General features: G+C 34.8%; 1 protein-coding gene across 2 annotated transcripts in view; it reads left to right on the top strand.

Moving 5' to 3' along the window:
* Positions 1-25,019, top strand: part of DENND1B (DENN domain containing 1B) — a 157,238-nt gene that overhangs the window by 110,153 nt on the left and 22,066 nt on the right. For both annotated transcript variants that reach the window (XM_059822085.1, XM_059822084.1), the window contains exons 14-16: positions 5,823-5,948; positions 15,508-15,609; positions 21,829-21,919. In XM_059822085.1, coding sequence (XP_059678068.1) covers positions 5,823-5,948; positions 15,508-15,609; positions 21,829-21,919 — 319 coding nt within the window. The remainder of the gene's footprint in view (positions 1-5,822; positions 5,949-15,507; positions 15,610-21,828; positions 21,920-25,019) is intronic.

The following is a 25,019-nucleotide window of genomic DNA, read 5'->3' as shown; positions in this document are numbered from 1 at the left end:
TTAGACTTAAAACATTAAAGCAAATGTCAAAGATACTTACATACGTGAAGCACTTTAACCTATATAAATAAACCTCATAAGCATACATACAAAGGTAGTAAAACTTCTGATGAAAAAATATAATGAGTACCTCTGAAGGGTGTTAAAACAGAATGAAGAACTGAAAATATAAAAGAAGCTCTAGTCTTACTATCCCTTTCAAAAATTGATTTAAGGTTGGTTAACAGCCTAACAAAAGAAATGCAGTGTTTTCAAAGAGTATTCTAAAACTGTTTCTTGTGTCCAAAGGAAATTGAGTAATTATTTTCTTGATCAATAAGCCTGATGAGGTCCTCACAGCATAGGTATTTAATAGTTTATCCATGTATCAGTAATACATCTATCAAAATGCTCCGATTGTGATTTTTTTAATGATAAATTTAAGATTGAAAAAACATTATTATATGGCATTGTCTAATAAACTGTATAATAAATTAACTGAGATTTAAAGGCATTTTTAGATCATTCACTTAAGCATTTAAATTATAGTTACAGGCTAGATGACTTTCTATGCATGTGAACTCTATTATTCTGTCAGACTGACCAGTGGTCTTGACTGTGCAAAGGTCAGTGGTCACAGTTGTCCTGAATTACCAGTCCTTTTTTCATGTGGACCCTCTGCTGCGTTGCATGCTGTAATCTTCTTAATGGCTTCATTCCAATATTCACACATAATATTTTAGATTTATTGACTGTTAGAAATACTACCATGCCAGTAGCAGTTCCGCTACTCCTAAGGTATTTAAAATTGGAAAAATAAATCAGCGCAAGACTTTCAGGAATCCTTTGTTTTCTTAGAGAGGGCAAAAAACTCCTCTTTTTCCTCTCTTCTGACAAGAACTCTTGCTTTTAAATTTCATCATTTCGCTGTGAATTTGTCTATTATTCCTTCATTAAAAAAAATGAAAATAAGTAGCTACTTCTGTGGGAGTAAATTTCCTAATACAATAATACTTAGATCACCACTTTAATAATGTAAGGTGTTAGACAAAGAACATTTGAGATGTATATAAATAGTGGAGACAGTACACACAAGTTTATAAACTTTGGGCCTGATCCTGCAATACCTGCTTGCAGTTAACTCTGACAAAAAGACTACTCCTTTGCTCAAATTTGAACACTTTCAAAAAAATCTTGGAAAATTGAGGGCATCACATTTAGCAACTGATTCTTACTGACTTCTCCATAGACTAAGCAGAACTTTTATAAATATGATCTTCAGAAAACAATAGGCTTTATAGGTTTTTAGCATCTTCTGTAGTCGTTAAATGTTGTTAACCATAGAATCTATGGAGCTGTTGAAAGATGCATAGCCTTTGTAGAGTGTGGTGTCTCCACACTATGGCGCAATACAGAATCTAAATGGGTTTTTAGAGTTTTGGTTTTGAGATTCCTGAAGTCACAGGATTTTAACATCGTAAATTGGGCGTATGAACATTGCTGTTCTAAAAGTAGCATTTGAGAAGTAGGCTGTAATTCACGTAGAAAATTAAACAGTTACTTTATAAAACAATTACCGGGAATGCAAATTATTTCTGAAAATACAATGATTAATAGTATTATAAAGAAGTTATGGTCAATGTGTAACAGTGCAACTAAAAGGATTTTTTTTGTAAAATTTAAATATCATAATTTATTATGTTTTTCCATCAGAAAATAGCCCAAAATATTACTAATATATTTTAAAAACTCAGAGCAGTCAGCGGTGTTTGCAGTGTTATGAAGCAGCTATTTATTTTGAATAAATTCTTAAGAGTTGAGATTCTGTTGAACCTTGATGTAGTTTTAGAAGCTATAACATGAGATTGAAAAGTACAACTAGTTTTGAAAACATTTGCATTTAAGTAGTTGTTCACATCTAAATGAGTATTTGTGATTAACTGCTGGAGGGCTATCTGAGATGCCCAAATTTTGTGCGTGTAGATAATATCAAATATGTAGAAGCCCTTTCATTAACAATATTGATTTAAATCATATCATAATTCCATTTTGTTGTAAGGTTTTTGTTTTGTTTCTCTCCTCTGCCATCTTCTCTCACTTTCTCGCTGTTGAGAGTGGACTTACTTTTATAGTGACGTGATCTGATGGGGAACACCAAAAAATAGTTTAAAGCATAACAACTGTCACTGATACCAGAGAAATACCTGGATATCTTTTCTTCAGAGATCTGGTAGTCATTGGCAACCCCACTGCGTAGTTCTGCATTTCTCAGGCGCCAGATGTTTTGAATACTTCTGTATGTGCTTAAATTTATATGCATGCTTAAGTTTTTGCAGGGGCAAAGGCTTTGATTAATAGTTACATCATTTTATGAATTTATTTTTTAACTTTATGTGCAGTTCTATTCTTCTACTCCCGTGAATATTGAAGAGATATTAGTCATGCTTTGTTTCTGATCAGATAGCTATATTTTAGGAATCTTAGAAAGGACATAGGGTGACTATTTTAAAAAAAATAATACTTTTTTTTTTTTAATGACCAACGCAATATGTTTCCACGTTTTAGGTATACTTAGTTAGATATGAAAGAAAAATCACATATCAATTTCATGACTTTCTAAAACTCTGAAAAACTTACTGATTTAACCCTTCCTGAAGCTCTGATTGCTCTTCATTGGTAGTATTTAGCAGTCCAATGAAGTAACCTTCCTATGAGAAGCTGTTGCTAGGAGAAGATGAAACCAGTTTCCTTCTAGTGTAAATTAATAATACCACTTCTGAAACGGATCACTACTGTCTTCCAGAAATAAATGTTAACAGCATTCTAACCCCTGTGGTTGGTTTGTTTGCAGTTCTTTATTTTTAAACTTTGTAAAAGGCTATTTCTGCTTTAAGACATGCAAAGAAGGGGAGAAAAAACGTTTGGCATTCTTAATCATAGATAGACGGATTAAAGCATGCATGAGGATAAGATTTTGATAAAGATGCTGCTTGGTTTTTTTTTTTGGCTTGGTGCCAGAACTGTGTATTTTCTTTGAAATTTTAAGAGCTATTAATGATGCCACCCAAAGGGGTCTTACACTTCCTTGGTTTTAGGTTCATGGATCTAAGCAATCACAATCCTGCTGTGCACCAGGTCTTTCTAAGTGGTTCAAAGCACCCAGTCTCTTATCTGTACCTACTGTATTGACTGCAGTAACTACTTTACCACACCATCTTTGATTAAACTGTGGAACTGGGAGAACTTGCCAGCAACCTACCCACATGTGCAGCTTGGGTTTGCCATCACTCGGTGGTGGGATAAGTCCTGAGTAAGCACTATCCCTCTGCATGCATGTTTGCTGACCTCAGCTTGAAGGAAACCTAGGCAGGTCTCAAGGGTGCTTCAGGAGTGCTTCAGCCAGGACTCTGGTTGTGATGATTGGGAAATCAGGGTTGTGGCCCACATTATATCTCTGCAGGCTTTTTCTTAAGAGCAGTGTGCTTCTAGTACTTCTGCAGAATAATCTAATAGAGCTCTTCCTGCCTTTTAGCATAACCTCCTGAGAGAAGCAGAAGTTGGAGGAACTTTCTTTGAATGCCAACGTAGCCTTTTTGAGGCTAGAACTCCTTCCAGGATGGCAGCACAAAAAAATGTGCGTCTGACTTACACATTTTTGTGCTGGAGAACCCGCCTTCAAGCTGCCAGCCCACTGGGATGTTCTTAATATTGTTGAACTAATAACATACCAATACTGCAGTGAAGCAGGGGATCTGTTGCTTTCTATTGTTCTTTTTAACACGTTTTTGCCTAAAGCATCCTGTTTATTGATTCATGTTAGGGTACATAGGGTCTGCCAGAACTGAGAAAATCAGGAAATATCATTTCCTTTACATCTCACACTTTGTCCTAGAATTCCTCTGCTCTACATCATCTTTACCCCTTTCTTCTCTGACCCTGTCTTACCATCTGCCATCATTTCCCCAAACTCACAAGGTACAATTTAGAAGAATGTAGATTTAAAATAATGTAGAAGATTTTCTACCTTTTCCCACCCTTATATTTATAAGCTGCTTTGTCTGTCATGACAGAGACAACATTTTAAGGCTGACAGTTCTTTTTTGACCTCATGTTACTGCTTTTGTTTTAGTGAAACTGAGCTAACGTTGATGGGCACATTTCCCTTATACAAAGAATATATATGTTTATTTCCCCTGGAATTAAATAAACCTTATTTTTAATAACTTTAATCATACAGTACAGAACAAAAAAACCCCAAAACATGCATTTATTTTTTCAACCTTGAACTGCTTAACTGGTTTTTATACTCAGACTTGTACTTTTTTTTCTTTTGAGGGAAAAACGTAAATGAGCCTTGGTGTATGCTTTCCATGGGCTAAACGAATCAGGCTCTAAACTTTTATCTAGACCTATGGAGCTTGGATATAAATTGAAAAGATCACAGCTATGGGGAAAAGACCTATACTGTAAAGGCCTTTCTGCATAGATTATGAACATCATAACTCAATAATTTTTTTTTTCAAAACTATAGTTATAATTGGACCCAATGGGGGTCTCTCTCTTTGATCAGATCACAGTAACTGTGACTTTACACTGGAAAATGTCACTACTGTGAAGGTTTATCACCTGTAGAGCTGGTCTTTTCTCTGATGCCGTGTTCAGTTCTCATTAGCATTATTCAAAGTTTAGTTGTTAATTAGGTTGACACTTCAATTACAATCATCATCTACAAGAGCAGCCAGGACTGCTTGCATAAAGAAACAAAAAGATACTCATTCTTGCATATATTTCTGTAAGAATGAAAGCTGTTCTGGTGATAGTTTGTGTTTATAATGTTCTGTTTAAAGAGTTAACTCTAAATGTTACTTTATATAGTTTTTAGTGACTTTAACTATTGCCTTATTGGGCATATTGCAATACAAAGGGATGTAGAAACATGTATTCAACGTAATTGGGGTTGACTTAGTTCTCCAGATATCCCTCATGTTAAAAATTAGGAGACTATAGACTATAACTGGGTGTAATTCTACATATCTAAAGAATATTGTAATAATTCCATAATTATATGATTTTTCTCCAAAGTACCTCCAAGTAAGGGTCATCTAAATTGGTATTTCTAATTTTTTTCCGATTCTATATAATTGGTGATTGCTGTTTATCAAGTAAGAAAAGACATCCTTCAAAAAAAAAAAAAAAAAAAGTCAAGCACTAAAATAAGAATGGTCTTTTTTTTAACTACAGCTGCCTTGTAAGTATTACTCTTACATTTTTCCCTTTCACGTGTTTTATCTTCTAGGACAATTCTAAAGACAAAATATCACTGAATTTACACAAACTTTTCTCGATTATTTGACAGTGGAAGCAGCTACTCTGGTGTATGAGAAATGATGTAAGATCGTAATTTGACTTAAAAATCCGTAAAACTGAATAGTAAGTGACTGTTAAGAGTCCTTAAAAATAAACCTTTGTAGCATAAATAAAAACATTTGAATGTCTTCATTCAAAACAAGTAGGTACATGTTATGATTGAGAAAAAAAAAAGTCTGCAGGAAAGTGTCTCACATGCAGTTTACTGTAAAATAATTAAGCTTATTTATGTCAAGAGGCCTTGGGAAAAAAAGAGAGCATAAACCAATTTGCATTAGCACTCTACCATCATCCCCTGCTTTCATTTCAATTAACAGACCAGCAGGTGCTCTTTGCAGTTAAAAAGATAAGCTATCAAGGAGGAGGATGAATTTTTGGCTGACCTGTAGACACCATGGTTTGCCTGCTGATTGGGTTCATACCTCGCTGTACCAATTTCTGAGGTGTTAATTTAACTGTTCTACTCTGTCGTGCAGGTCTCGGCCTTGAAAAATAAACTGAAAAAGCAGTCTACAGCTACGGGTGATGGAGTAGCCAAGGCCTTTCTTCGGGCACAGGCAGCACTGTTTGGATCCTACAGAGACGCACTAAGATACAAACCAGTAAGGCTGCTTCTTTACTACTTTTTTTCCTTAATTTATAAGAGCACAGTCTCATTCTTTGCAAGGAAAATATGACATGTTTTATCCCAGTCTGAAATATTTCAAAGAAAATGTTTTAAATTTTACTCTATGCTGAGGATACATTGGCAGTTTAGAAGACGCTACCACCTCCTGATGGTGAGTTGTACTGAAAAATAAATACTCATCCAAAGTCAGCTATTTTCTTTTTTGTATCACTTTCATAATTTATTTAGTATAAAATCAGATTGTATTAATGAAGCTACTTACACACAGCTCACCTGGTTTAATGTGGTGAAGAACTGAAGACACTGTGCCTTTCAGACTCCATCTTTTTTCACTGTACAGGTCCAGAGACTTTGCTGTGTTTCAGGCCAGAAGCTTTTTATTTCCTAGCAGAAGCCAAACAGGAGTCAAACATGCATCTCTTCTATTATACACGTATCTTGATTCTGCTGAGAAGTTAGGAGGAATGAAAACCCATTTCATCCCATCAGAACTTCAGAATTTGTATTTCTGACGTTTTTCTGGTACTCGGTAGATTAATGTGTTATGGGCTTTCATCCTTTCTGGTTTATGAGGGTGGCACGTATTGAGCCTATTAGAGATAAAATCATTTATCAGAAACAACTTAGAGATTCACTTCATCTGTCAGTCCAGATTCTTTTCGTATGATATTTGCAAACTATTCGTAGTAGTTTCATTTGATAAAATGCATTGAGATGACACTGGCTGAATCAGATTCCGAGGATATGATGTTCGGTGGTCTGATGGATTCAGATAAATACTGACATTTGATAGGAGAAAATCATCCTTGCTTGAGGCATCAAGTTTGTAAAACTGGTGAGTGTGTGGGTGCATGGGTGGATGTTGTTTGGCGGTGAGGAGGATGGTGTATTCTGTTGTTGGGTAAGGAACTATGTGCTATTCCTTGATGGAAATGGATAGAATAGTTACTAATGCCAGATGAGGCCTTTTCCTGGAGGAAACATTAAAATACAGTATGGCAGGGTCTTCCTTCTACCCAAGTGGTTCTCTTACAGGTAGTCTTTTTTGCTGTGAGCATTTTACACGCTAGCTGTCTGTGCCACTGACAACAATTGTTACTGAGATGAAAAGTAACCCATGCAGAAATGAAGTAATGTTTAAGGGTTTAGTTCAAGTATTTGTGTTCAGCACTCATTATATTTTTCTTATTATATGGAAAGCCAGTTTGCATACTATATTGAAATGGCTGTACCTATTTTCAAAATTGCTGGAGTTCAACACAGTACTAGTTTCATAAAACAAGTAATTCCAACAAAACAGATAGTTGTCGTTTATTCCATAGTGGCATTACCTGACGTTGCTTCAGGAGGGCTTGTCTAATTTGTCCCTTAGTCTAAAGGTGAGGACACTCATCTGTGTCAACTCCTGGCAGCTTGCAGTAAGAGCTGTTAAGTCAAAAAGTGTCTTAATCTACATTCGATATACACAAACAGAATTATGTCAGTCTGGTTGATGTCCTTACCTCTGTTCTGACCAGAAATAGGCTCCAGTCAGTCCTTTGCTTTGGTAAATTTGTTGAACTGAATGTGCAAGTTCTTTAGCATTCGGGTTAGCATCTCTGTTGAAATGAGCTCTTCTTTAAACTGTTTTCCATTTTATTTCAGTTTATCTGTTGGCATATCTGAGGATATCTACATTTGCACTGTTTTGGAAGTAGTGCACCGTGTCTCATTTCGACTGGCATTTGTCAAAGTGACCTTTGCAGTCTTTCTTTCTGCATTATTTTCTTTTGCATTTTTTTTTTTTGGCTCCACTGATTGCATATAAGAGAAGATATCGACGAAACCATTGTGTTTGGTTTTGTGTCTGTTTTGTTTTTTGGGTTTGTTTTTTTTTTTTTTTAAAGATATGTTATTTCAGGGTATCTTAACAGACAGAAGTCTGCTGGCAAATACCAGCATATCTTGGATGGATCAGCATCAAGTTGTTCAAAGACAAAGCATATTTAAAGAAAAAAAAAAGTGTAACTGTTATTTTGGGCCGTGCTCACATATTTTTACCTAATTTTAGTATTTTACAGAACTTTTGTTTCTGATAGAAAAATTTATTAGAAGCTGAATTTGCTCTGGATTGGTAGAAACTAAGAGGAGTTGTCCCATGATTGTTCAGTTCATTTTACATGAGCCTTTTGAACTCAGTTTAATGCGTTGTGAATTGGGAAGTTCACAAAATCGGATCACATTTGACTGTATTAGGACCATTTGTCAGGAGTCTCAAAACTTGTGAATTGTTATTGTAAAGAAAATACTACCCTTTGTTTTGGAGTCTATGGTGCTAGATGTAATAAGGAAATCTAAACCACAGCTATGGACTTTATTTACATTCTTTCAGGAGCTCCAGTAGCATTTGTGTAGAAAATTTGTAGGGGGTATATGTAAATGGTAATATTTTCTATATAGATTTGAAAAAATTTTGGTATAAATAAGCTTGTCATATTTTGAGAATCAAGAACTGAGAGGTTTTGGGGTACCATTTTTAGGATCGCAAACATCCTGATGAAAAATAAAATAATGTGTTTGGATAGTTGTTGATTGCTTGTAAGTTGAAAAATTTGTTTAAGTGAACTATTTTCCTTGCAACAGTGTGTTCTGTATGATTTTAACTTGAAACATGAAACAACTGTCATTAATATTCACTTTGAGTAAAGAACAGCTTTGATAGTGTCTGTACTCGCCCAACACTTCTCTTCACTCCGAACGCTGTTCATCACACTGAACACTCATTCTGTGCAACGGTTTGTTTTCAGCATAGGACAGATTCTCCTCATTGTAGCAGTATGTCTTGAACAAACGTCTAGCAATTATTGAAAAAAAAAAAAAAGATTGGTGAAAGGGAAAATGTGACGCTTCAGGGGTCTTGGAAGATGTTCCTGGGACTCCAAAAGACCATATGGAAAATTTGACAACTCTAATACAGACAGGAAATATGACATGTAATAAAGGTGATAATATTTTTTTTGGTGTAATAAATGATAATAAAAAACTTAATCCAGTAAAATTTTCCAAGAAAAGTGGAAATAGTTGTTTTTTCTGATTTAATCAGGATACTGAATTAAAGAAATCAGTCAAATTGATATAACTGCCAAAAGTATTTTTGTAACATGCTATACTTTACATTAGCAAATATTGCATAATAGGAGTAGAATAAAACAGTACAGTTGGTGCTAAGGACCTGACATCCACACAGTGTGCATTTCTGGCCTTGTTGGGGTTCTTATTTTAGTCTGGTGTTGAATACTGAATACCCATGAGTAGCTGGAGCTCATTTTCTGCTTCAGTTTAATCCAGAAGGAATCCAGTTAATGCATGGTAGATGGGAATGACTGAAAAAATTCTTTATTCAACATCTTTTACTATCTTATCACCATTCCAAAATTTTGATAGGGAAGAGAAAAAGAACACAGATTTTCATCTTTATTTACTTCACTGTCATTTGATAAATGACTGAAAAAGAATCCAGAACAAAATTGTCATCAGTGGAATAGTGAATTAGAATGTTTTTGTGTATGGTCGCATTCACGTAGAGGACTGCAATCTATTTTGATAGGGTAATGTGCATGGACTTTGAGGTGGGGTGTGTGGTGTGTCTCCAGCAGTGCAGACCTACAGCAGTGGTAATGAGGCCATTCAAACTGTTTTGCTACAAGGAGCCCTGGCATATAGAAGGGCAAGTGCTCAGTGCATGGTTGTACTCACCCAGCTAGCAGCTGCAGTATGAGCCATTGCACGATCTGCAACGTCAGTGATCCCAAACGGTGTGCATTACAAGAGTCTAACCCTGCTGAGGCATTGCAATGATCAGAGTGTTGTGACATAAGTGCTTCTTATACCATGGAAATGCATATACAAATCCAAATTATGTTTACTTGGGGTGGTCACAACTTAGCTTTTGTTGCTTCTATTTTCCTTAGGTAGTCCAGCATTTGGGAATTTATTGTGGAATAAGATTGCACATTCCATGTTTCAGAATTGTGTGCATAGGTGGGAGTTAGATACAAAGATTACAGTTGCACAGCTTGTGTCATTTTGTCAATCAGTGTGTGTGCAAGGTTGTGTTTTTTCTAGCTATTTTACTTCACTTATTCTTCATGGGTCACTTTTAGGCATCCTTCCTTATATCAGACAAGAGCCACGCCAGTCAAACGTTTTAACAACTCTGTGGTGGCTAGTGAAAATGAACCTTACGCATGTACTTGTGCAAACCTTGCAGAAGCAAAGACTAGTAAATTTTTTCCACTAATCATATATAGTATGGTCAGTTAATAAAACACTATATGGTGTAAAGAATTCTTAAACAGACAATATTCCCCCTGACAATCTATGTCTAGAGAGGGAAAGGTAGGTAAGAGAATGAGGAAGGAGCAAAAAAATAATGAGTATAAAAGTATTCACCATAATAGAGATTAATTTTAACATCATGAAGAAAATAAGCAAAGCAGAAAAGCTGTTTGCTCTTAGGCAGGAAACATCAGGAGGATATATAGGTGTGATTTAATTTTTTTTTTTTTAAAAGATAATTCATCATGGCAAGACAAGTACATTTCAAACGTATTTCAAATAAATCAAATCCTCTTTATGACACATCTATTAAAAGATTATAGAATATAAGCAACAATAACTTATTTTCTACCTTTGAAAAATGGGCTTTTCTTCAAGAGTTAGATAACAAAAGATTAAGTTGTTGAAAAAAAATCACCCCTTTTGGGGAAAAAGTCCTCAAAGCTCTTGATGTTACAACAAAAGAAATAAACCCAGGATAACTTCAAGTTATGATGGTTGTAACATCACTCATCAGAAATTAAGAAATGAAGAGCACAGGCTAATGGCTTGCTCTGGAATGCTCAGCAGTAGGAGTTTATGGTCTCATCAGCATGTCAGGGTGCCAAGATAACTTCTGCTTGAAGATAGCACAACCTGTCAGACCTCACTTTAATTGAATGCTAACTGGAGTGCTTTGGGCCAATATTGACACTGTTTTAAGTACTGACATTGGCTCTTCAACAGATGCAGGTATTATATTAATTGTGCAATAAATCAAAATTAATACAATTAAAAGTTATATTAGAAAAACATTTAAGATTCAGAATGCACCTGAATTACTTGAGAATGCATAAGTAATGATTGCTTCTAATTGAGTTTCAAAATGAAACCTTTTGAGGACAGGTATCTCTTGAAAGGGGCATGGACTTGTTTACCTTTCGCCCAAGAGTTAGGCATAAAAATTACAGCAGAGTACAGAAACAGAGAAAGAGTAATGAAATGCCAGAACATAGTTTGTGTTTAAATCCAGAACTAAACTGTGTAATATCTGTTATGACTATTTATTGTGACTTCTATAAAAATTTTATTTTACATGTCAAAATGATATTGTCTAATTTGTCTTAAGGACCGTAGTAGTCCTTTATTGAATATAGATACTGTATTATTAGGAGTTGTTGTAGGTTTTAATTGTGACTATAAGAAATATCAGCATATCTGAATCTTTGTTTGGGTAGATTACAAGAAATTTGCAAATTTTGCATAAATATGTTTGTAATTTTAATGGCACCTTCTTGAGTAGAATCGTAGGTCATACTCAGTTATCCCCTGGCCTTTATCTCTGAATGTCATGACAGCAGGTGAAATTTCATCTTTGTACTTCCTTGATTTTAAACAGAGGAATTTTAACATCAAAACCAAAATGGTGTTTAAAATTTTGGGGTTTTTAAAAAATAAATTACACAAAAACTGAAGAAGCTATGCCCATACCTACCCACCTTACACTCTTCATGTAATAAGCAAGAGCTACCGTCTAAAATGGTATTAATTATAGTATTGTTATAAATAGTTGGTATGAGTCAACTCATGCTAGAGAGATATGAGTGTTTTCTGAAATAAAGAATTAAAATGTTTGTACTTCTTGTTCAAGTTAAATAGCACTAGGTTTAGAAAGCACAAACATACCGTTTCATCTAGATTATTTTTCCTTTTAAAATGATCACGCTGTTTTAGCTCACTGTTTTCACGTTCCATTGAGGTCTGTATAAATAGCTTGCTTAAACTGTGAATGTAGCTTAGAGTAAGAAATTCCTGCTGTGTGTGGCAAGCTATGAAAGGGGGAGAAAATTCTATAGCAACTGTTGTTAAAAGGACAGATATCTTGTTTGGGCATAGATTGTTTGGTCTGAGTGTTCGCTGTCTACTTTTCCGTATAGAGTCCCCACTGGGTTTTGATCGAACTTGTTTTGAAAGTACATTGTAGATCAATACAACAGGGGCCATTTGATGGTGTAATAGTTAAATATCAGTGGAGCATTCCTCCAAAACTCAGTTTCTAAAGGTGCCTGGTTGTATTTGCAGAAACAAGAATGTTATAAGCTTTCTGTACGAAAACTTCTAGAGCTATTTTTGTTTATATTGATTCAATAATTTATATCTTTAAGTAGCACTTCAGAAGGCTTTGTGTTTACAGTAATAATCTTGAAGATTTGTAAAAGTTGTATTTGGAAAACAATTTTGTTGTTCAGAGCCTTGAACAAATAAAAGAGCTAGGAGTTAATTGTATTATTTAATGCAATTTAATGCCATTGCGCAGATACCCTGAGAACGCTTCAGTGTGGAATTTCTAAAGGTTTCAACAGATTTTTCTTATTTTCATGTGCTGAACAGTTAGGAGCTTTAAACCCACTCAAATTTGTGAAGCAACCTTGCTATCAGTAAGTTCAGATAACATAGATGGCTTTTGGATGTGAACTCTTTATAGATCTAAACAAATTTTCAGCTAAGGAATAGCTTTGGTTATGCTGTCTCTGAACTGTACTGATAAGGGAACAGATGTGCCAATGCATGAATGCTCACTAAGTATCTGAAGCACCCAGCGATTAAAGGAAAGTATTTAGGAAAACAGTACAGCCATGCACTAAAAATGTGTGTTGAACTACCATTTCCTGGCATTCTGTTACATGGCTTGGGCGGGAGAAGTGCCATCAAGTAAAACTGTCTGACTGCTCTCTCTTCCCAGGCTGATTTGAAAGGGAATGCAAGCATGCCTGTTTTCTCTTCTGCTGGGAGATAACCTCTCCTTTTCCCCTTTCATCTTTCCCAAGAGAATTGGGAAAGTGGCAGTGGAGGCATAGCTTAGTTTTTATTTTTCTGAATAGTATATTTTGAAAATACTATTTTCTCTCTTTGGTCCTAAATTTAATGTTTCATAGTATGTCATGAACAATCATCTACTCAGTTCTGCATATATATATATAAATAAATAAAAAAAAAAAGGAGTTGTTATAATTTGCTGCCTTGAAATTTTTTGGAAGAAAGACAGAACTGAGAAGAGAATCTGCCCTCAGGAACACTGTCTTGTACCACCATATCTCACTAGAGACTATTTCATTTGTTTTGATGCACTTTGAATTTGCTAAGTAGCTTGGGGTCATCCTGTTAAGACAAGAGTCTTTAGGAGCTCAAGAATAGCTAATGCAAAGTGGGTCAGGAAGGCAGTGCTGTTTAAAGTACCACAAACATTTCAAGCTATTTGGCAGATCCAGCATGTCGTGCATGTGTACAGTGTTCACCAGTTATCTCGGGATAAGTAGCAGATGGAGTAACTTGGGTTCTTCTCCTGGAGACTTGATCGACACGGTGTTACATATTGTACTGAGATGAGTTTCCGTATCACAGCATTCCAGCTACCCTGTGAAAGGGGAAGGATTACGTTAGGTCAATGTATAGCTTCTAGCTCTTCCAGTGAGATTTCTTTTCTAAAATCAGAGGTTCCATAAAGAAGTAAGGATGTAAAACTTAAAAACAAGTTAAACATGAACTTAAGTACTCTGCTGAGTAGAATTGGACCTCTTAAAAGAGAGACTTAAAAAGAGGGAAGCCTTTGCTAGTGTAAGAATAGGACTTTAAAATGACATCACAGTGTTTTTAGTGCAACATTTTCTTGGGTCATACTTGAACCATTTAAAAACAAAGTGCGAGGTGTAAAGAGCCGTTGAAAATGATTAGAGCTGCTCCACCAAACTCATCTAGGTCACATGCAGAAAACAGTTTGTGATATTCTGGAAGCACATAACTGCACAGTCAGCCAGAATTACAGGAAAATGCGTGAAGTAGCATGTGCGGTTAAAGTGAAAGAGGGTTAGGAGCAGAAAGCTGTGCTGATCGTGGGCATGAATAAATTTGTCTTTAAAGTGGTTAACAGTTGGAGCTATTTTGAAGATCACTATAGCAGCTTTGATCTTTTTTCTTTTGTATGGCTGAGGTATCTTTTATTCTGTTGTGGGACTGCACTGTGCATGTAGCTTTTGAGTAGTAAAATATTCTATGGTACATGTAGGTGTGGCATTTTGTTGGATTTTCTGTCTTTGACACCTGTGGTAATGGTTTCTAATGTAGTAATTATTTTGGTTTTGTAAACTTGGGTGAGAGACCTTTTGGCTTTATGATGAAATCAGTTCATGTACCTTGATCACTACACAAACTTTGTAATGTACCTATCCAGTTAAGTCAAACAGCTTCAAGTATTTATCACAAAGTATTGACAAGAATTACAGAATTGGAGAGAATGCTCATCAGAAATGTCCAGTGGTCTGTGCACACTGAAGATAGCAAATTTAATTTAAATTAGGGAGTAACATAGGAGTCAGTTTGATTGTTTATAAATAATCTTATTGGCATCTTTTATTTTTAAATGAGTGCTGTTTTCAGTAATAATTTTTTCAACATGCACTTCATTTTCAGTGAATACTTGTTTATCTTCTTTCATCGTCAAAGTGTTTTGGTGCAGGGTTTTTGGTAACTACAGGCTATGAGCTTTTCCCATGTTGGGGAAATACATTTTATTGTATTAAATGTTAATCTCATCTGTTCAGAATTTCTCCATAACAATGTTCAAAAAAGTTTGTAGCTTTTCTTTTGTGTAAAAATAAAATAGATATGTATTTCAATAATTTCTTGTTAAATCAGCAGTATGTTTATCAATCTACTCATGTTTTGGTAAAATAAATATAAAAATAATTTGGTGCAGATACACATTTTTGAATGAATTAGAGTTTTGGTTTACTAGTATTCCTGGTTTAGCATGCCAGGGAATCAGAGTAATCCTGAACAGTAATGCATGTTAAATTATTTGAAGCAGTGGACCTGCTCATCTTCAAAATTTGAACCACTTCCTTGAAATTTTTAATGAAGAGTGCTATAAAGGTAACATGAACCAACTGTAAACCACTTACTTTTTCCTTGCAATGCGTATTTTGTAGACTGACTTCATAAACCAGAGGTTCAACTGCAACATGTATTGTGAGAACTATTTAAATATTGTATGAAGATTTTGGGCTTCCTTTGTTGTTGTCTACTTCTGTTTAATTGGATGCATGTTTATCAAGATTTCTTGAAAGGGAATATTAGTATCTATTGACTATTAATAAATAAATAAATTTGTAATGGAGAATTTTAAATGAATCAGCATATTCGTATATTGTAGTTACCATCTAACTTTTTCTGTTTTTTAGGGAGAGCCTATAACTTTCTGTGAGAATAGTTTTGTGAAGCATCGTTCCAGTACTACTAAGCAGTTCCTGGAAACTGCTGTTAATCTTCAACTGTTCAAACAGGTATGAGAGGGTAAATGACCCATGTTTAATGATTTTCTCTTAAAACATTTCTATATTTAAATACGTTTTCCTTTCTGTCAGCTTATGAAACTGTGGGATAAAATATAAGTGCAAGTACTTTGTGTACAGACAGTCATCCCAGTTTTGTTGTATTTTTAAATCTCCAGTTATAGTTACAAAGAGTGGTGGTGGGGAAACTCAGCAAGAAAACCCCAGGGTGCAGAGCCAGTACAGCATCTCTTGAGAGCCAGTCAGCAACTTGTCTAAACAAGGAAAATCCTGGATCTCCCAGCTTGGTGGTTGAACTTCATTTTCAGTTCTCTTGGCTCATGACCAAAGAACCTAAACAACACAGTGCTTACTTAAATTGGACTTCAATGGTGTTTTATTTAAAAACTGGATACATACTGTAATTGCAGTTTTCAGTTTCAAAAGTAGGTTTTTTGAAGTATATACACAGAGAATGTTACAAACCCAAGCCATAGGGGTGGCCTGAAGAATATTCTAGCTGATCTGTTAATACAGATTTTGAACTAACAGAGAACAAATTGTTGAATGTCTGGCATAGCTCAGTAATAGTTTTATTACCGTCTTTGAAATGCATTGTTTTCTTTGATTTTATTCTGTAACTTTTTCCCCCCTTTTCATCACATGACCCCATTGCATCAAAAGGGTGCTAAGAAACTTATTACTAGATTTTTAGGAAAATCAAGGAAAATCTGAACGAAATAAGAAGACTCATAAAAGTATATATTTGCCTGCAACTATCTGGAATGATTGAGGCATGGGAGTTAATGTTTAAATAATCTCGTGGACTTCTTTGAAGATATACTACCATGATAGATAAGGGAAATTCATTATATGTAGAATCTTCTAATTTTCAAGAAACGTTTGGTGTTAATCAGAGGCTAGTGTCTAAAGTAAAGATTTATGCCAGGATGATAGTTTGTAGAAGTCCTGTGAAAATATGTTTCTCCTAATTGTATAAAAGTTAAGGAAATGCTGGTCATAGAATTGGGCTCCTTTAATTTTACGGTGTTTTATTTTATACAATAACAAAATGTAAATAAAAATATAATAAAGAAGAAATCTGAAACCTTTTGAAGTATCCAGCAAATGTGATTGAATTGGAAAGAGGTAACGGAGTAAACAGTGTTGTTTACATTTTGTGTATCTCAGTGCGATAAGCTAACATGAAACTTTCTAAATAGAAAGCTGCCTACAAGCAATGTTTCTAAATTGTTGTCACACTACTACTACTAAAGCAAGATCCTTCAGCTGTAATGTAAATGTTTTAACTCCACTGAAATGAATCAGCTTGTCAGTGTGGTTCTGTACTTACCCATTACATTTTAATACGTGTTCAATTAAACAGAATCAGTTTACAGTTTGTTTATAGCTTGTTTTAATTTTATTTCAACTAAAAGAAATAATATATTTTAGAGGATTAGGAAATAGTAACAATTTTGATGATGTGTGTGTTTTAACCGTAGTAGTAGTAGGTTTTTTCATTGCTTTAGTTTCTGTTGCGAAGGTTACTCATACTTTTTCAGCTAATCCTCAGACCAGCTGCATCATCTCCAGTTTTTCCCTCTGACAAATGAACTGTTTTCAAAGTTGTTTCTGTTCAAAAAGGCTAAACTGTATTATTCTCTTCTACAAAATCTTTTAAACAGAAAATAGTTCTTAGAAGCAGCCTTAAACCTAGACCAAGCAGAAAATAGGTTCTTTAAATGCACCCTTTTTGCCATAACTGACAAGTGAGCTTTATTTGTGCCATTTTATAAAATCCTTCCTCTGTCCTTTTTTCTTTGTAGATTTTTAATCTTTCCCCCCATTCTCTTACACTAAAACATGTTAATTCCTCTAATTTAACCACTCTTTCAATTTTGGAAGTTGTAGTATCTTTTCATCAAAGTACCAGGAAATCACTGTCAGAATAAATTGTGGAATTAATTCTTTGTGTTACTCCCATTCAGATTATTTTCTTCTTCAACATCATCTGTTTTTACTTTGTCTTGCATTTTGATGTGCTTTCTATTAATGATATCCCCAAATGTATTAGCACATGCCAGTCTTTTGTACGAAAATCATTAACTAACCTGTAAATAGGATCAGTCCCAACACTTACCATGAAATACCATGACCGGTGACGCTTCCAGCCTGATTCTTTTCCTTTCATTACAAGCTATTATCTCCTTTTTGGACCAGTCCTCATCCAACCTAAAGTTCAGGTGTACTCTGCTTTTACTTCATCTAAAGTAGTATTTTGAGGCACATACAAGAGGCTTTTCTGTGATACAGATAAATTGCATTTCCTTTATCTAGAAAATTAATTGTCAAAGAATCTGTGAGAACCAGTGTTTTGATAACTCATATGTTACATCTTTGCATTTACTCATTTACCATTTTTCCCCCCAAAATCTATTTGTAAGCCTCATCAAATTGTTAAGGGCAGACTGACAGACCAGCACTTATCCCAACCTTTGTTTTTTAAGTAATGGTACAGTTATTCACTTCACTTTTGTTTCCTTTACCTCAATAGGCTCATAAAAATTTTTTTACTTCCAGATATATGTGCTGGTTTCCTTAGAATTGTGTGACAGAGTTGAATGTAGGGGTTTTTTGACTCGAGTTTTATTCCTCAGGTATTATGATGTCCATTTCTGTATCTCATTTTCATTAACACTTGTATTTTTGTTCCCTTATTCAGCATCATAGTCTTTATTGAAAATTGAGGCAGGATATTTTTGGCAGGGACCATGCCTAGATTATCTTTTAGCCTCAAACCATTCTCTCAGACTTATAAATTATGGAGCTGTCTTTTAAATCAGGTTGATGACTTCACATTTTTGGAGGTTGAAAGGACTGTTTATATTGCTCTGAAACAGAATACACCAAACTGTTTATGCAAAACACACTCTTTCCAGGAATCCACAGAACTAATTTATGATAAATACCCTGATATGGATCACAACTATAGGGATGCGTGAAGTTCAATTTGCTGCAGTTTGCTGGCTTTAGTTTTCTAAAGCTGTCTTCTGCCCTGAATAGATTTAGTTTTAAAAACCCTGGTTATCATTATTCTTAAACTACTAGGATATTTAATGATATAAAAATATTTTTCTTAAATAGAAAATAACTATTATTTATATATTAAATACTCTTATTTCCTGATTAAATATTCTGCATATGGCAGTTTTTCTTCAGATTAAATGTTTGTTCTCTTAGACTTTTTGTTACGTCTTTTCTCACTGTTACTTCTTTTCCACATATTTGATATTTGTATTATTATGTATGCTATCTATTTGTTAGCTTTTTCTGAGCCTTAGAAAGGCTCACCTTTAATTAGGGTAACATGGAAGGTAACTAAGCTTTATTTCAAGCTGCAAACATAAGCAATTCATAGTTGCATCTTACATGTCAAATAGTTCTGATGAGTGCCCAGGGAAAATATTAATTCATTCTTAGAAGTAGCATGAAGCCTAATGCTAGACTATCTCGTTAAATAATGTAATTGTATAGGTAATGTAATTTGCAGCACTTACTGGGATTTGTTCCTAAAATGGTGGTAAGTGCTAACTAGAAAAATAAATAATGAATGCAGGATTAGGACTTGATGAATCATAAGTCTTTGAAAATTCCTAGTAATTCCAAATTTCATTTATAAGCTTTATGAATTGAGCTTTCTTCTTGCAAGCTATTGAGCTGTTATTTTGTGGAAATCACATTTATGTTGTTTTCTTTGCGTCTACCAACTTTTTGGTTTTTTGTAATGGAATGGGTAAATGGGAATTTTTACTGCTGCCTAAATAAATGATTTGGTTTAACTCACAAACATCATCCCTCCCCCCACACCTCCTACGCTTTATCACCTGTGCAACAAGATCTTCTGAAGTGGATATGGTCTATATTTTGTTTTTAGAATTCAAAATGATTTGAGGATTATGGTAGTTCTGTCTTTAGTCAGCTTAAAATCCAAGAGTAGCACTGGAATTACTAGTTTTTCATTGAAAGTGGTAGTCAGCCAAGGGCTCTGGATCTCAAAGTGAATGCATTTCTTGAAATAGCAGGCCCAGGTTTTTTGAGAGAGTGTGGATATGAAAAAGGGGAGGAGAAAACCGTAAAGTGTATGTGCAATTCCATGTGCTATTCTTTTCATGTACCAATTTAAGTGCAACCATTAACAGTAAATTACTCAAAAGTAATAACTACTACTACCACCGCTACTAACACTAACTCATTTCCTTTAAATAAAGTCTCCAATATATTTTTGCTAAAAGTTCTGTCTGTCAGTATTTACATTAAATACTCAGTTGAAGTGATCCTCTAAAAACTAAAATTCAGTCAGTGTCTCAGCCTTCTGTTGATAGAATTTTACCAAATGATGGGTATGTCCATAAATCTTATGTTAGTTTATAGTATGGAATGAATTCATAACTTTCCCCAAAGAGATAACGCCTTAGAGTTCAAAGGCTGGGGATGGGAGGGGGGGTTGTGGTGTGGGTTGTTTGGTTTGTTTTTTTTTTTCCCCACAGCAGTAGCTAAAGATGCTCTTATCTCTTTTTCTTACTGTGAAATAATCCAGTGATTTCATAGTGGTCTGACCATGAACCAACCTATTTGGAAAAAAGCCAACTTGGAATAAAATGAAAAAAATAAAAGGATTTTAGTCAAGAAAGAGAAAGAAATGGTTATCTTTGTGCTTGCCTTATTCTTGCTGCTGGAATTTTTGTACTCTGAGAAAGTGATTTGTTTCATGCCACTAGTCTGTTCATTGATAAGCATCAGATTGTCACTGACACTGTTTGGATAATCTGTGGTAAAATACCATATAGCCAAATAATTAATTTTGGTTAGTTCCTATGCACTGTTTAGTACCATTGAATAACTCATAATTCTTATTAGAAGATGAATTGTGTGTAATTGGAAAAGTGCTTTCTCGCTTTATCTCTCAGACTTGAGGTAGCCTTTTCAAAACAAAAAGGGAGGGGTTGCTTCTTGAAAAATATTTTGAAACCTTTTAGAATGTGCTCGCTGTATTTCTTTGAAGCCTGTTAATTCTTGAAAAGAATGTGTTCATTCCTTCTGAAAGGTTTAATCATTAATTATCTTACTTTGACTTTTTGTGATGTGTTAAGGATCATTTCAGTCTTTCTACATATACTTACATGTGAATGCAAATCCACGTGTTCGTGCAGCTGTAACCTCTGCATAAGGACAACTATTGCAATATGCATCTATAGATGCAACTGAGTAAGTGTTAGTGGTTAAGAAAAGGGCAAAGAGATGTGTTGGAACTTAAAAATGCAGTGGTGTCAACCCTGAACTGTGCTCAGTCAACATGGAGAGGGTTTTAGGGGTCTGCCTTGGCAGAGTGGTACCTCGCTTTGTTTTGGGACTTCGTGCATCATGTTCCCATACACTGAAATGAAATACCCTTCGAGCCAGTCCGCACACTGCCAGTCAAATCCAACCTGCCGCTACCACCATGTCTGAAACCAAGCCACAGCCTTCCTCTGCTGTTTCTGTATGGATGGCTTTGCTACAATTTCCCTTCCACGTACTGTCCTTAGGGTCATTTTTCATGTAAAACACATACACTTTTATGGACCTCAGGTAGACATCGTAGCCTGTTGTTTCTTTGAACTGGTTGCAGTGAAATGTTTCCAGTTGTTCTAAAGGTATTTTCTGTGCACAGCAAGTTCTACTTTGGACCTGTTGAGGCATACCCAGAAAGGGATACCGTAGGGAGGTTTGTTTATGTTCTTTTGTTGATGATATGAAGTAAACTTACAATTTCAAAACAGAACATCAGGGACTGTCTCAGTGATCTTTATTTGATTATGATTACAAATCCAAAGTTACCATTTGTAAGGAAATAATATATTTTCATGCCATTAGAAAAGCAAGAGACGCTTGAAAGCCATTAAAAATATTTCTGAACAAACTTGCGTAATTTCATTGACTATAGAATTTTACAAATTTATTTGTAAATTTTGCATAATACATGTAATTTATTTGATATATATAAAATACTCTGATATTTCTGCTGCTCATAGTTGCAACTGCTTTTGCAAAACCCATCTAAAAGCAATATATTATCCGTAAGCCGTATGTTGTCTTGAACATCTATATTCCATTATAATGTACACACTGAAGACTATAACACTGTATAGCAGTAGGAGGGACAACAAAGTGTGACTTTTTTTTTTCCAGTTTATTGATGGTCGGCTATCAAAATTAAATGCAGGAAGAGGATTCTCAGATGTTTTTGAAGAAGAAATCACAGCAGGAGGCTTTTGTGGAGGTACAGAATTAATTTGAGTGTACTCACTGATGATGCTTCTTTGGGAGCTGTTCAACATGATGATGTTCTCAGGATGTCCTGTAAATTTTAGAAGTCATTAATCTTGTTATTGCTTCATTGTATCCGTTCATTCTTGGAAAGGTTTTAGCCTTTAAGAAATCACTGCTGGGACACATACTACTATGTATCTAGTTATGTCAGTGTATTAAATGAAGTTATGTTGTTTTAATCTAGTAAAATAACACTTAGATTTCAATATATGATGAGATATTACTATATTATTAACATTTTTGACTGCATGTTTACATAATGTGATGCATCATATGTAAACTGTAATTTAAAAATAATTTTGAAATTTGCGCTACTGAACTTTTTCTAGATAGTTATGTTTTCCATAAACACTTGTAACTTTTTTCACATCTAATTATTTCTGCAGTGCAGAAATCGGAGTGATTTCCTGAATTTTTAGAGAAATTTGCTTTCTCAAGCAAATGTGTTACTCTAAAAAAGAGGGAAAAAATTTAACATTTGTATATCATCTCAGAAGGAACATTGAAAGTTTACCTTCTTCATAAATAAAAATATTATTCCTTGTGTTGTTTCCCTCAGTTATGTTCACTGGCAATTTTGTATAAGTGTTCACATTGACTAGCTTACAGAGTTATCCCATATAGATGAGCGTGTGCTGAATCCATTGCTGAATATTACAGGATTATTGATTACTTTCCTGTTAGACATTTATTACAGCCATATTGTTATTTGAGGTATCATATTTGCTATTAAAATATTGGCTCAAAATGTGCATGACAGCACAAATACTGTTGTATGGTCTTTAAAGTAGTGTAGAAGCTTTCTCAGTAAATGGAGGTTATCCAATGGAGCAAATCCACTGAGTTGCATATTGCAGCTTTAGATGGTCTTCCTTTGCAAGACTACCCTTAAATGGGCATATTTATAGAGGAAAGGATTTGGCCCCCATGGAGAAATCATTGAGTGGTGCAGAGCCATCTTCACCTTCTGTAAAATACCTTTTTCATGCTCACAGTACATAAATCCTTTTGTTCAAGATTTTCACTGCCTTCTCCTGCCCTCTGTGTTTTGTGCGGTGATCCAGCACATAATATTTTTTTTTCTTGATTAAAGTGTCCTTAGTTATACAGAGATTTACGTCTTTTCTACCTTTTTAGGGTAACTTATGCTGCTCTGTAAGCAGATTTTAGATGTTGAGCATCCATTTTTCAGATAGGTGGTGTCAGTATTTGGAGTTCGTTTGCTGACTGCAGTTAGGGGGTCAGGAGGCTGCAATAAAACTGCAATAGAATTTAGGTGGAGCTTGTTTCTTGGCTGCATGCTGGCAGTCTGTGAACCACGTCTCACCTGGCTCTGCTCAGGAGGGAATGCTCAGCTTTGCTAGCAGTTCTCAGTTAGATTGCACTGCGTGCTTACTTTTCAAGTCAGACAAGCTGTATATTGCCAGGTTGTGGACAAATTGCTTAGGGCACATATTCAGTATTTACATAACTGCTGTCTCATTATCTTTATGACGTGCAGGGCTAACAATATGTATGCAATTGAAGGTGACATTTGTGATGCTAATGGGGTAGAACTATGATCCCTTTGCAGAGTTAAATCCCATCAACTTTATCAGGAAGCCCAAGGTTTTAAAAAAACAGGTGAAACCCAGCCTTCAGAAAAGTCACAGAAAGTTAGTGTAAGCTACAAGCTGTTAAAAGGACAGGTGATCATATTCTTAGCTATAGAGAGTATAATGTAAAAATTACTGAATCAAATGGAAGGTGTTTAAGTAATCTCTTTTTTAATTTGCATTTTTCCACATATGTGAGCATAACTAAACCAGCACAGAAAATTACACTGGAAATTGGAGAATAAAACTTAGATTTCATTATTTTTTATGTTGTTTTTTTTTCTCCAGTAAAGTGGTCAAAACTTACTTCCCTGTGACTATAGGTGGAAAGAAATTTGTCAGCCATCTTCCTTACAGTTTGCACTTTATACTTAAAATTTTATTTTCTGTTACATGTATTATTATTTAACTTTCAGTACAAGAATATAGTAATGACTGATTGGCTTAGCACTTGGATTTCGTGTAGAATATATCCATTAATGTAATTTGTAATCACATGAATCTTACTACAGCAGACATTTTTTGTTTGAGTTGGTCTAATATCAATGGTGGTAGTACAAGGGAAACTGTAAAAATGAAAACCTTTGAACCTCTCTTTTAATAATAATTTATTTTAAGGAGTCAGTGTTTTCTTGCTAGATTTTCAGGAGGTTCAACTCTAGGTGAGGGTATGCAGTGTTACATGGCTTTTTCTATAGATGATCATTTATCTGTTTTCTTTATTGCCTTCCCTGAAGTCTCTCTACACAACTAGAAGACAGTTAAGCTTCTTGGTGATTTTCTGTGATGTCATTTACTGTCTCTAGTAATTGCTTAAGTCATAGGCTGTGATAGAGAAAGCTAGGATATGAAAGAGTCACTGTTAAGGACACCACAAGCCAGATGATATATGAATATTTTTGATAGGAATTTAAAGTTATGAAATGTCATGTTAGAGAAAGTAGTTATGGTTCATTGACATTTCATTAACGCACTAGCAGTGGTTAAATTTCACCTTATTACATGTTATTTGCATGCTACCTTCTCTGATAGTTCCAGGGAGCCAGATCGAAGAAGTAAAAAAAGAGTCATTTTTGCTTTAGGTTGCTCTTTGACGTTCTTACTGGAGATACAATCATAATGATCATCAGGTTCTCTCCTATCTAAGCGAGCATTGCTTCCACTTGTGCCATCATTCCTGAGAGTTTGGCTGTCTCAAAATTGCTTGTAAAGAATTTAGTGGAATGGGCAAAAGTGCCTGATATGAGTGTAAACAGCTCATTTTTTTTCACCTCATTGAGAAACTTAGGAATACCTTTTACAATGATCCAGTTAGTTCTCAGTCATGCTCTAGGCAAATGTTTTGGCTTTCCACTAGCCAATGCAATAATTCCACCCAGGCCTTAGTTAATTGATTATTGCAAAGCTTAAGTTTTGAGAACTCCTGTTAAAAGTCTGTAACGTCAAGGATGTATC

This window comes from Gavia stellata, chromosome 10, assembly GCF_030936135.1.
Source record: "Gavia stellata isolate bGavSte3 chromosome 10, bGavSte3.hap2, whole genome shotgun sequence".
NCBI classification, from domain to species: domain Eukaryota; kingdom Metazoa; phylum Chordata; class Aves; order Gaviiformes; family Gaviidae; genus Gavia; species Gavia stellata.
This window is presented reverse-complemented; position numbering and strand designations above follow the sequence as displayed.